The sequence below is a fragment of the Rosa rugosa genome, chromosome 7 (genome assembly GCF_958449725.1).
Source record: "Rosa rugosa chromosome 7, drRosRugo1.1, whole genome shotgun sequence".
Taxonomy (NCBI): domain Eukaryota; kingdom Viridiplantae; phylum Streptophyta; class Magnoliopsida; order Rosales; family Rosaceae; genus Rosa; species Rosa rugosa.
The window spans coordinates 30,684,188-30,695,479 of record NC_084826.1 but is presented as its reverse complement, the minus strand read 5'-3'; the positions used below and the strand labels follow the sequence as shown (position 1 = coordinate 30,695,479).

The window sequence follows — 11,292 nt, the reverse complement described above, 5'->3', positions numbered from 1 at the left end:
CATTGTATTCTCAGCCTTCGATGGCGATGCAAACAGTTTTCGGCCAGTAGCTAGGTCATGGAGTCCGGTGGATTCTCAATTAATTTCGGCGCTTGGGCGCGATGAGTGAAATTTTTCCCACTACACCCTTTCCTTTTCACGTAAACGAGCTTGTAAAAATAAAACACCTCCACTACTGTAGGACCCTCGCACCCGGACAACCGAGCGAGTTCCGCGCCATGAGCATCTTCCACATATTTGGATCAACTTCCCCAAACATGATTCCGAATTCGCACAGAAGAATTTGGAGGTTTGGCAGCAGCATGAGCCTTACCCCCTGCCGGAAAACCTCCTCGTGAACAGTGACAAACAACGCCGGTAAGAATGACACTTTCTCGCCTTTCTCCAGCAGTCTTAGCCTCGTTATGCCAGGAAGCTTGTACACCCGCTTCAGCCTGTTAATCGCCGCCTGCGTCAATGGACCTTTCGGCTCATCCACATCAACGCCATAGGGCAACACTGAAGAACGCCCAATGCTAACTTCCTCGTCAGAGCTGTCTTCATCGTAATGAGAAACACTAGCGGTGCTATTACTGTCCACCCTATCTTCCCTCTGATGTTAAGAGGCAGCCTCCTCCCCTGCCGCTAAACTTTCAGCGTGTACCGCTTGACGTGAACCGTTTCCACTCATATCCCCGGGAATTGTCTGTAACAGCTCAATATCTAGCGGCACTTGCAGTGAGTTTCCTGCAAGGGTAGACGGACGTAGAGAGTCAATGTATATTCTATCCAAAGCGTTAAGTGATACGTTAGACTCGGAATCTTCACTGCTCGAGATCTCTATAACCTTAGCCATCTCAAACACCCTAAAACCCAAAATGTTAGTTCCAAACAGATCTAAACTACCCGTGTGTTAGAATTTCTCCAAGACCACTAAGAACACAAGCCCAGAAACTCAGAGGCAAAAAAAAAAAAAAAAAAAACAGAATCATACATCTCACAACCATTCGTCAAACACCCCACCCAGCACCAAATATATAGACCAAATTGAGTCTCTAACCCATTCCAAACCCTTCTGAGCATACTCAAAGCAAATATTACAACTCAAAAACCAAAGTCGAACAGATACGCAACGAACCAACAGAGCAAACATAAACTGAAATTGAAGCAAGAAGAAGGAAAGATTCACCAACCTCTGGTACGGAAAGCAAGAACTAGTCATAGTTGTACAATCCTGAGAATGAGTTCTCTCAGATCTTCTCACTTCGATCGAGCAAAGTGCTTCGATTTTTGTCTCTGTTGCAGGCTTTGGGAGGTTGAAGACAAAGATGAAATTTTTGAAGTATGAAGTAAGTGGTAACGTTTCTGATTTCCCCCTCTTTTCTGTCAACGTCCGCCAAATCCAAACCGTTCGTCATGAAGAAGCCCCTCACCCGATGACGAGACATGCCCCACTACTTCATTAACCATTTGGGTTAAACCGAGGCGTCACCTCGGTTACGCAATCGATAATTACTAGCATTTATGAAGAAACGACGGTCGTACTGAAGAGACGTGCGCTTTCACGCCAAGTCAATCAACAGTTGACATGCGGCATGATGCTGTCAGAGGTGATGCTTATCCATTCCAACCGTCAATTCAAAATCTTCAACGGAGAAAGTATCCGCTAGACGCAACTCCACTAGCGGAACTTCTCACTTTCAAAATCTTCAAGGGAGAAAGTATTTGCTAGACGCAACTCAGCTAGCGAAACTTCTCACTTTCAAAACCTTCAAGGGAGAAAGTATTCGCTAGATGAACTCCGCTAGCAGAACTTCTCACTTTCGAGATTTTCAAAGGAGAAAGTTAAGTCTCCGCTAAGCATAACTCCGCTAATGGAACTTCTCACTTTCAAAATCTTTACGAGTCAAGCCTCCATTACAACGCAACTCTGCTAGCAAGCTTCTCATAAGGCAACTCCTCACAATGACAGTGACCGTTACAGGGCATTGCAGTCAAGCATTTCTCCTCTGGGAAAGAGTGAAGGGATAGGTCAACAACGTCCACGACGACCCTAATCAGGCCGTTAACCCCCGATGCTTAAGTATCAAAGATTAGGCTCGCTACCTAACGCCCACTGCTTTATGCAGCTCCCCTCATCAAACAATTGTCCTGCCCAATGGAAGCCTATCTTAGCCGGGGAGTGGAGGACTCCTTGGGGGGCCTAGTAGGGGCCCATTCAAAAGGGTATAAAGCGTTTGCTCAGAACAAGTCTATGGTTGACAACGCATTGACGCTAATTATGCTCGGCAAGGCTAGCAGAAGTAACGCTTTAAACCGCTACGCAACTCCCCATCCAAGATAACCCTCCTTGATTGGGGACTTGGGGGACTTGTACTTACATAAACATTTGGCTAAGCACAATTAGCTACAATGAGCCACGCTCATACTACCACCAGCGACACCGACACTGTCAAGGGTGTTACCTACGGAAACACCGCCAGACGACCTATCACCTGAGCCCCGGTTCAACCCAAGATCACAGCTACCGTGTCGCCACTCACCGCGCCAAGAACGTCTCGCTGAAGTATCAGAAGTTGGGAACTAAAGCACATCAGTCCCACATCGAAAGCAAGGAAGAGATCAGTCTCTCCCTCACCTATAAAGGTCTATTCCTCTCTCCTCATTGACTATGCATTTATTACTTACCTAACGTTATTTTGTCAACATAAATACATTGACTAACTTAGGCATCGGAGTAGAGAAGACCGCCAACCGCTGTCTCCCTTTGATGCCCTTTGTATTTCATTTGACAGATGACGCTAGCGCTGCAACTCCTTAAGTAGCGGTCCGAGTCAGGACCAGCGTTAACAAGATTTAGTTACCGCCGAATCTTAGACATTAACAGATTCTGCCAAATTTTTGATAGAATTTTTCCTAAGGTGGGCTGAAATCCGGGATGGGTCCTGTCACTACGTTTAAGGCCCCTTTGTATTAATATGATAATAGAAATTATGAGAATGAAATTCACACTTCCTAATTTGCAATCCACAGTACTTCTTTCCTCTTTTACTAGACATTTTTAACAAAAGATTAATTTAAGATACTAAAAAAAGAAATATGAAGTGTTGATTTTAAAATAGGGAGTGTGAATTTCACTTGTCTAATTATATATCGTTTCTACTAAAAAAAAAAAATCCATGCTGCGAAACAATTGGCTATGATGTGTAATTTTACTCTTAATATATTGCACCGGTCTTCCCATTAAAAAAAAAAGTTAGAGAAATAAATGCAACGGTAGCACAACTAATTTGTTTTCTTTTTTCCTTGATCAAATCAACCAATTTATTAGGAAAACATTTTTTTAGAGGAAGACGACAAAACTTTATTGAATGTGAAAACCATTGATTTGATGTATAAACTCTCGCAAGCGTACGAATGGTGTCAAGTAAGGGAAGTATTTAGACCTTAGTTTATCGTACCTCGGGGATTAGGTGTTGGACCTAACCAAGATAATTGGCACTAGGACAACTCAAATGCATAAAATGAAAAATAAAAATAAAATAAAGTAAAATGATATTCACAAGGCACCAAATCTCGGCAATGCTCGGCTTAGCTCACACTAAGCCTAATCAAAGCCACTAACTTGTAGCCCAAATGAGTTATGCACAATGGAAGGTAGAATTTTGTTCAGGAGTTTTGAATTGGGAATTAACTAAATTAAATGCAAACTAAAATAAAAGCAAACAACTAATTATCAAGCAAGAAATTAAATTTAGATTTTCAAATTAATGGGAACATGGGAGTGTCGGGTGATTCACACTAACTATCTTGTAAACATCGATGCCAATTTCACAAATGCATGCATTTCATATATGTGTCGAGTCCCGTATCTAGTACCGGTTAAGACTACTAAACCAATTATCTTTTCGGTGTATTGACTATGCCGGTTAAGGCCACAATCAACTCTCTAATTTGGGCATTACGCCGGTTAAGGCCGCAATATCCAAAATTAGAGGCCTAGAGAGCAAGATAATAGAGACTCAAGCAAGCTTAGCTACAATTAAACTAGCTAATGGTCACCACACTTAAATCCTAGATGCCGCCACAAGACTAATAAGTTGTCAATTTATCAATGTATTCATCACAATTGCCCACAACATAATTTCAAAGGGTGACAAAGCCTAGAAACATGCTTCTAAGGACCAATAAATTCGGATTTAAAGCATACACAATGGAAATTGCATTTATTAAAAGTAAAGCATCAACATTTATTAAAAGTAAAGCATCAACATTTATACAAGATGAGTTAGGGCTTCACAACCCTAACTCCCAAATTGAACTACTCACAATTCATAATCATAGACATCAAGATTACAAAATTCAAAGAGAAAAGAGTATAGAAGTGTAGGAGAAAACAAGGGTAGCCACAAATAGCTAGAAAGCTAGCATGACTATCCTTAAATTACAACTCCCACAATTACCAAAGTCTTGAATCTTGTAGAGGTAGAAGCCTTTGATGAATCCTTGAAGTTTTGGGTGAGTAACCCTTCCTAAAATAAAACTAAAGAAAGTATGGAAAATGGAGGAAGATGAGAGGAGAGAATTTAAGAATGCTACTCAATATTGGGGGAATATAACCCTCCCAAATAAGATGAAAATTAGAAGCTAATTAATGCAGCTTTAGCTGCAGTATGTGCTGCACTATTTGCATCACTACCAATATTAACAATGAAGAAGAAGGATCGTCGACAACAACAATCTATTATCTTCCATCAATCTTCCCAATTCAAAAAAGTCCTCATTCCCATCTGCGTGAAACCCATGCACCAGTGCACCACAGTCAAGCAATCAGACTCGAATGTAACTTGATTGAGATTGAGCTCATCCTCAACCAAAGAACACGCTGCCCTAATAGCCAAAGCTTCCATCACAACTGCAGATTGCACAAAACCTTGTCTACCACAAGGCCCTGCCATTACCAATCCCGTGTTATCACGCACCACTACTCCCCAACTCTCTGGACCTCCAGAGCAGCATCATCGTTGATTTCTAACCATTGCATAAAAAACTCAGGAAAGACGACTAACAAAGATGTATACTTCAACATGATAGCAATAATAATGAGATCAACGTATCAAAACTAGACCGGACAGGAGCCAAATTAACGTACCGACAAAAAAAAAAGATGTGTTTTCGTCATAAATAAATTTCTTTAGGGTGCGGCTATTGCCACATTATCATTTTCTTAGTTCACTCTACAAACATTTGAATTATTGAAAGACTATATTACCCAAGTGTAAAATGACTAATAAGTACACTAATTTTTTTTAAATCCTAATCTGTATGGAAAATTAAATACATAACTAATTAATTAAATATAAAAACTACTTAATTTTTCATTGAATAATATTAATCTTCATCTTCACCACCCAAATTTGAATTTATTAATATTTTTTTAATCTTTTTGTTGCCTCCTCATTGTAATTCGTGTATCAATTTACAAAACTATTAGTGTTAACTTCATCATCTTTGCAATACCCTTTGTAAAACACACAAAAAAAAAAAATCAATCTCTTCTTCGTTGCTCATAGTTGTTAACTTACTAATCTTATAACATGAATTAAAATAGATGAACATTGAAATTGAAAGAAAAAAAATTAAAAAAAATGGAAATGAATCAGATTATAATTTTATTAGGAAATTTAATATATTTTATTTTATTTATTTGTATAAATTAAATGAGAGATTTTCGTTAAATTTTTTTTTTTAATTGGATATGTCATATAAGGATATTTCTGAAAAGAGAAATGGAGATAAGTAAATATAATAATTGAAATTAATATGTAGGGTGTAATGAGCAAGTATGGATGTATGGTGAACAAAGAAAATAGTACGGTGGCAATAGCCGCACCCATTTCTTTATCCTTTTTTTATTTTTTATTATGATCAATAAATAATGATAAATTAGTTCAAGGGACATTCGAGGTTGAAGGAACCATACATACCTTAAACAGATAGGATCATGAGATCGACTAGTAATTGTCACAATTGTTCATAGACTTTGTTAAAAACTCAAAAAACGACGATTCATAGTTAACAACGTACTTCATTTCCGCTAGCAGACATAATGTCACAGGGCCAACGTCTTAAAAGACCTCTGAGTCTCTGACTAGCTAACACTAAAATCTCTCTCTCTCTATGAGCGTAATCCCTTTTGCCTCCCTCAGCTGGTAGGTTAAAGTCATGGCAAAGGAGGTCTCAATCTGTTCTATGCATGATCACTGCAATAGCGAGCCTTCGTTTCAATTTTCCAAAACTGGCAGAACAGCACTGGCTAGCTAATCAAATAGAAGTCAAGAACCACAATGCTCCCCAGTGAATTGTAGTGGCATACCGATGTAAAAGACTACGTAAGAGTGACTTTCACTACTGGTAAAATCTGAAAACAGCCTTTAGGGCTTCTTGTTCTTCACAAAAACAGCTTTTACAAATGTTTTTAGGAAATGCATTGATTAATAGAGTTACAAAATTTGCTAAAAACATTTGTAAATAATAAATTATATTAAAACACTCAAAGAAAACTTCATTTCCACAACAAAATAAAGAAATTAAGTTCCACCACTACATATAGATCATCAAATTAATCAAATATTACATCAAGTTTTGTCAACCGTAAATACACTTACATATCAAGAGGTATTTAAACAACTTAAAGTTAGGGTTAGGCTGAATTATCCCCCCTCCCAAACTATTGTTAGAACCAAAATAAAATGAGGAATTCAAGATGTAATTATATTGTGGTTAGCCCACATGGTACAAAGAGCCAAAGACACAGTGAGGAAAATCCCTATCTTCTTCAGAAACAAGCTACAACTACTCCCACCTCTTATATTCACCAAGCAAACCTTTTTCTTCTTGTTGCTGATAATGTTAGAGGTACCTTTTCCTTCCATCACAATAGCAGTGGTTGTGGTTGTAGTACTGAAGGTATCCATCAATTTCTCATCTTCCAGACGTTCCCCAACATAAATGGTGTGCATCAACAGCAGTGTAACAGCACAAACCATGGCACTTGCCATTTTCCTCCATGGATTCGTTGATCTTGTAACTCCCACAAACTTTTCCTTCACGAATTCCTTGAACATTTCGAAGAAAGAACCTTTAATGTTCTTGGGTTTTTCTTGCGCATCATCAACTTTCTCGACCAAGTAGGAGTGGACCAACACTGGGTTTAGATGGACCTTAACTGTTTCTGAAGGCATTATCTGGTGGAAAAATGTCTCAGCCACTTGACGGGTTGAGACAAACATTCCATGATTAACTTGAATTTCCTCAATGACTTCAAAACTCGGGGAAGGCGAATAATCTGCTTCTATGTTGCCATCATGGAGGAAGTTCTCATCTGGGTCATCATTGATGAATCCAAGTGAGAAATCATTTGTCTCACTATCATTGAATTCCTTAATCATGCCACTACGATGCTCAGTTTGATCCCCTGCAAATATGATTCTTAATTAGTGAAAGGAAATCCGAAATAAAAATGGAAAAAATTTAAATATTCCACATTTTAAAACCACATTATTATGTAAAAAAATAGGGAAAATTCTATAATACACACCCATATCTCATACACACATTTATAAATGTGACAACAAATTTGTTGTCAAAAGTGGTAATGTTGAGTCATATTTTGTGTAATTTTAGTTCTAATAATGGTAATTACACCATCTACTACCTTGTTATAAGTTTTTAAACAAATTTGTTGTCAATGTTGTAATTTTTGTTTAATTATATGTAAATAGTGTAAATGAATATGGTAACTTTGTTCTCAATGTTGTAATTTTGATTCAAATAATTGTAATTTTTGTTCAAATAGATGTAAAATGAGTGTATGATAAACATCACAGTACCATAACTTATCCCAATAAATAGTTGATGAGAACTGGCCGGGAAGACTTCCCCACAAAAGTAATGCATAACATGATAAATATATAAGAAGCAAAGCTCTCATATATATTATTACCTTGAACCTCATGCCCTTGCTCTTCCCTCCGAAAGCTTGCAATGTTTTCAATTGGAACTATCTTGTGTTCTTCTGTGAAACTCTATCAAATATTAAAGAAGTAATGTATATTAGTATTCCTTCTAGCTAAGTAGATAATGTAGGAATACATACACATAATGCAATTTCATTAATTGAGCTGGTTTTATCATGCATGCAGATTAAGTATGATGAATTATGATACCTTCTCCAAATCTTTGTCTGACATTCCTATCCACCTCAGATTCTCCATTGTATTGTCTGTCCTGAAATCATCATCCTCCAAATCTCCAATTTCAATTGATCTAATATATGAATTTTCCCACGGCTTGTCCACATATCTCATAGGATTCATGTCATGATGAGTTGTAATCTGATTATAGTGAGCATCTCTGTCAACCATAAAGCTGAAATCATTGGCTCCTGGAGCATAGTTTGCAGAACCCCATGTTTGATCCGCAAAATTATTGGACTGATTTATCATTTCTTGAGAAACATGCGCAACTGAGAGAATTTCTTGCAACGCATCAGTTTCTGTACCTGTGCCCTCAAGTCCAGGATCTGAATATTGCAGGGTTTTGAAGTCGGTAAACCCAACATGAGGAAAATCCTCCACTTCTAACGGAGGAAGTGTGAGCCGATGCTGCAGCCTTGCACACTCCAATGCTATATCAACCTGAAAACCAATAAAATAGTGAGTTTTTCTTATATGCATGATATCTGATATGTTATGGTTATGTTACCGTACATACCAGACTAGTATTGCTGAGTGTGTGTGGGATAGAGAATCGAAGATGATACGATAAGAGAAGATTGAGGGTGATAATTAATACCTTAGATGGAGGGTAAGGAATGGCTCCCTGATTGGGAAATGAGGAAAAGCTATTAAATGCGTCCTTCGATAAGAACTGGGTCCATTTTCCATCCCTCTTTCTACCCATATGATCAAGAGAAGATGAAGAGGATGTATGAACCATGTTTGAAGAGCATGGAGTATTCATTGCCATCTGATTATTGTAGCGGGAGCTCTCAAAATCTTGATCACCTCTTGAATCAGAGTATAGCTCAACGCTAGACGAATGGTGGTCACTGGTAAGTTGATAATTAGTAGTACTACTTGTGCTACCATAATGCTCTCCTATCTTTGGCCCAGTTGCAGTCTTCTTAAAAATACGGCAAAGCGCATATGCATCCTGCAGATATATAAGTAAGAGATTCAGGAATTAATTTCTTATCACCATTAACGTTTACCGAATTGATATATGAACCTTGAAGGAGAAAGAAATTAGAAAAAAACCTGAACCTGCAAGCCTTGTGCAGTTTCACACTCCCTCTCGTCGAGACGATATTCATGCATAACCCAATCAGTTCGTATGCCATGGGGTGCTCTTCCTCTGTAATAAACTAGGGTTTTCTTCATGCCTACAGCCCGTGTCTGTGAGTTTACTTTGCGGTCCTTTCCGGTTGCCTTCCAATATCCGGCCTTAGTTGCACGATTGGTCCTCGATCCATTAGGATACTTTCGATCTCGAGGACTGAAGAAATACCACTCCAGATCTTTGCTAGGTAGTAATGACTTTCCTGTATAGATATTTTCATTTTGGTTAAACTAACGAAGACAATGAAGCATGTTGTATGCTTGTAACAACTCAATCATCAGTAATTGAGTTCAAATATAACAAGAAATTAAAGTTATCAATAACACAAGGTCATTCTAGAAATCCCATATTGCATAAGATGAAAACCTCTAATTGAAGATATGAAACTTATAATACTTAAACTGTGATTATTTCTCTTCAAGTCTCCCTAACGAAGAATCTCTTTTGGGTACATGTCAAGTATTTTATATATAATTAAAAATGTGTTATAGTAATATAATCGAAAGGGTATGGACGAAGTGAAGTGCATGGAAAGCGTTGCTGGGTTGGAACTCATACCTCTCGCACACACAAAGCAATCCTTTTCTTTTTGGATGCTAGCTACTTAGCTTAGACATTGCTTTTGACTTGGGTCTTCCATTCCATTACACGTTGTCTCACTATATATAAGACTTGGTATTCACAACAGGAACCCTAAAAGATGAAGGGACCATCTGTCGGTGTGTTTGAATTACTTTTTGTTCTATCATACATAGATTAATTAACTAATTAACAGTATACTGAGACTAACAATTAAAAGCTTAAAGTTATGTAAATCATATACTTGAAAAACTTAACGCGTATGACTGCGTTTAGTCATAACAATTAAGGAAGTTAATGAAATCAATGTTTAATTCCCAATCAGAGAGCATAGTTGAACAAAAAGGAGGCTATTAAGATAAGGTGATAGTAGTAATACCTGGTAAGTCCCAAGGCTCACACTTGTAGAGATCAACTTCAGGGATGACCTCTAATTCGATCTTTCGGCCGTTGATTTTTCTCTTGAGGTAATAAGCAACAAGTTCTTCGTCTGTGGGGTGGAACCGAAAACCAGGAGGCAATGAAACAGGAGCCATATGTATGTAGTATATTTACCTTAATTACCCAAGTTGATGATCAACTTTCTCTAACGAGACTCTTCTTCTTCTTCTTATTTGTCCTTAATAAAATGGGACAAATAACCCAGCTAGCTAGGATGAACTGCACCACAACACATTCAAATTAGCACAAAACTCTTATTTCAGAAGAGGACTTAACAAACACCTAACATGCATGTATATACGTACGAGTAATCGATTCACACAAAGGAAACAGACCTTAGCTAGGCCAAGAAGAAGAAGAAGAAGAAGAAGAAGACCCAAAGCTAGAGAACTGAAAGAGAGAAAGAGAGCTACAGAATGTGTGAAATGAGAGAAAGAGAGGTTTGGAATGTGGTGGTTGCTTGGGGTTTTGTTAAGAAGAGAACAAAAAGGCGCGCAACCATTAAACAAAGAAATTAATTAAAAGGCAATAAAGACACACTACCCCCACCACCTGATATTATTTCTAACTTTAACTTTACACATATGTACGTTCTTCTTTCCCTCAACCAATCAACATCTTCAGGATTCCTTCCATCGTTCTTCAGAAGCTTTAGAAATTACTCTCTCTCTCTCTCTCTCTCCCTCCCTCTGAGTCTGATCCAATGATCCCATGCTTCATTCTTGTCCTTTCTTGGAACTCTGCTCCACGTGGTGGTATCTTATTGGAGGCATTACCTTAGACAAGTATCTTTGTTGACGAGAAACTGCGGAAACGAATTTCGGCGGCGTTCTAACTCAAGACTGTCCTTTTCACATGTTTCTCCCGCCCGCCCCACCATTCTTTTCTTCA

General features: G+C 38.1%; 1 protein-coding gene across 3 annotated transcripts; it reads right to left on the bottom strand.

The window, feature by feature from the left end:
* Positions 1-6,524: 6,524 nt before the first annotated feature.
* LOC133721765 (NAC domain-containing protein 54) lies at positions 6,525-10,860 on the bottom strand. 3 transcript variants are annotated; one of them, XM_062148480.1, is made up of 7 exons: positions 10,737-10,860; positions 10,340-10,620; positions 9,300-9,583; positions 8,836-9,195; positions 8,208-8,678; positions 7,985-8,066; positions 6,525-7,456 (listed from the first exon to the last, which is right to left on the bottom strand). In XM_062148480.1, exons 2-7 carry the CDS (start codon positions 10,494-10,496, stop codon positions 6,741-6,743), a joined length of 2,070 nt encoding a protein of 689 aa, XP_062004464.1. In that variant the 5' UTR covers positions 10,497-10,620; positions 10,737-10,860; the 3' UTR covers positions 6,525-6,740. The 3 variants fall into 3 exon arrangements, with proteins under 3 accessions (XP_062004464.1, XP_062004466.1, XP_062004465.1); XM_062148482.1 differs by having other exon boundaries at positions 9,306-9,583; XM_062148481.1 differs by having other exon boundaries at positions 10,707-10,824.
* Positions 10,861-11,292: the final 432 nt, after the last annotated feature.

What these genes read in the sequence shown, in the direction of transcription:
- LOC133721765 (XM_062148480.1), bottom strand. Translation starts at nt 10,496, where the DNA reads ATGGCTCCTGTTTCATTGCCTCCTGGTTTTCGGTTCCACCCCACAGAC. An exon ending in CACAAGGCTTGCAGGTTCAG is followed by an intron (nt 9,196 to 9,299) that starts GTTTTTTTCTAA and finishes ATATATCTGCAG; the next exon opens with GATGCATATGCGCTTTGCCG. An exon ending in CAGACAAAGATTTGGAGAAG is followed by an intron (nt 8,067 to 8,207) that starts GTATCATAATTC and finishes AATATTTGATAG; the next exon opens with AGTTTCACAGAAGAACACAA.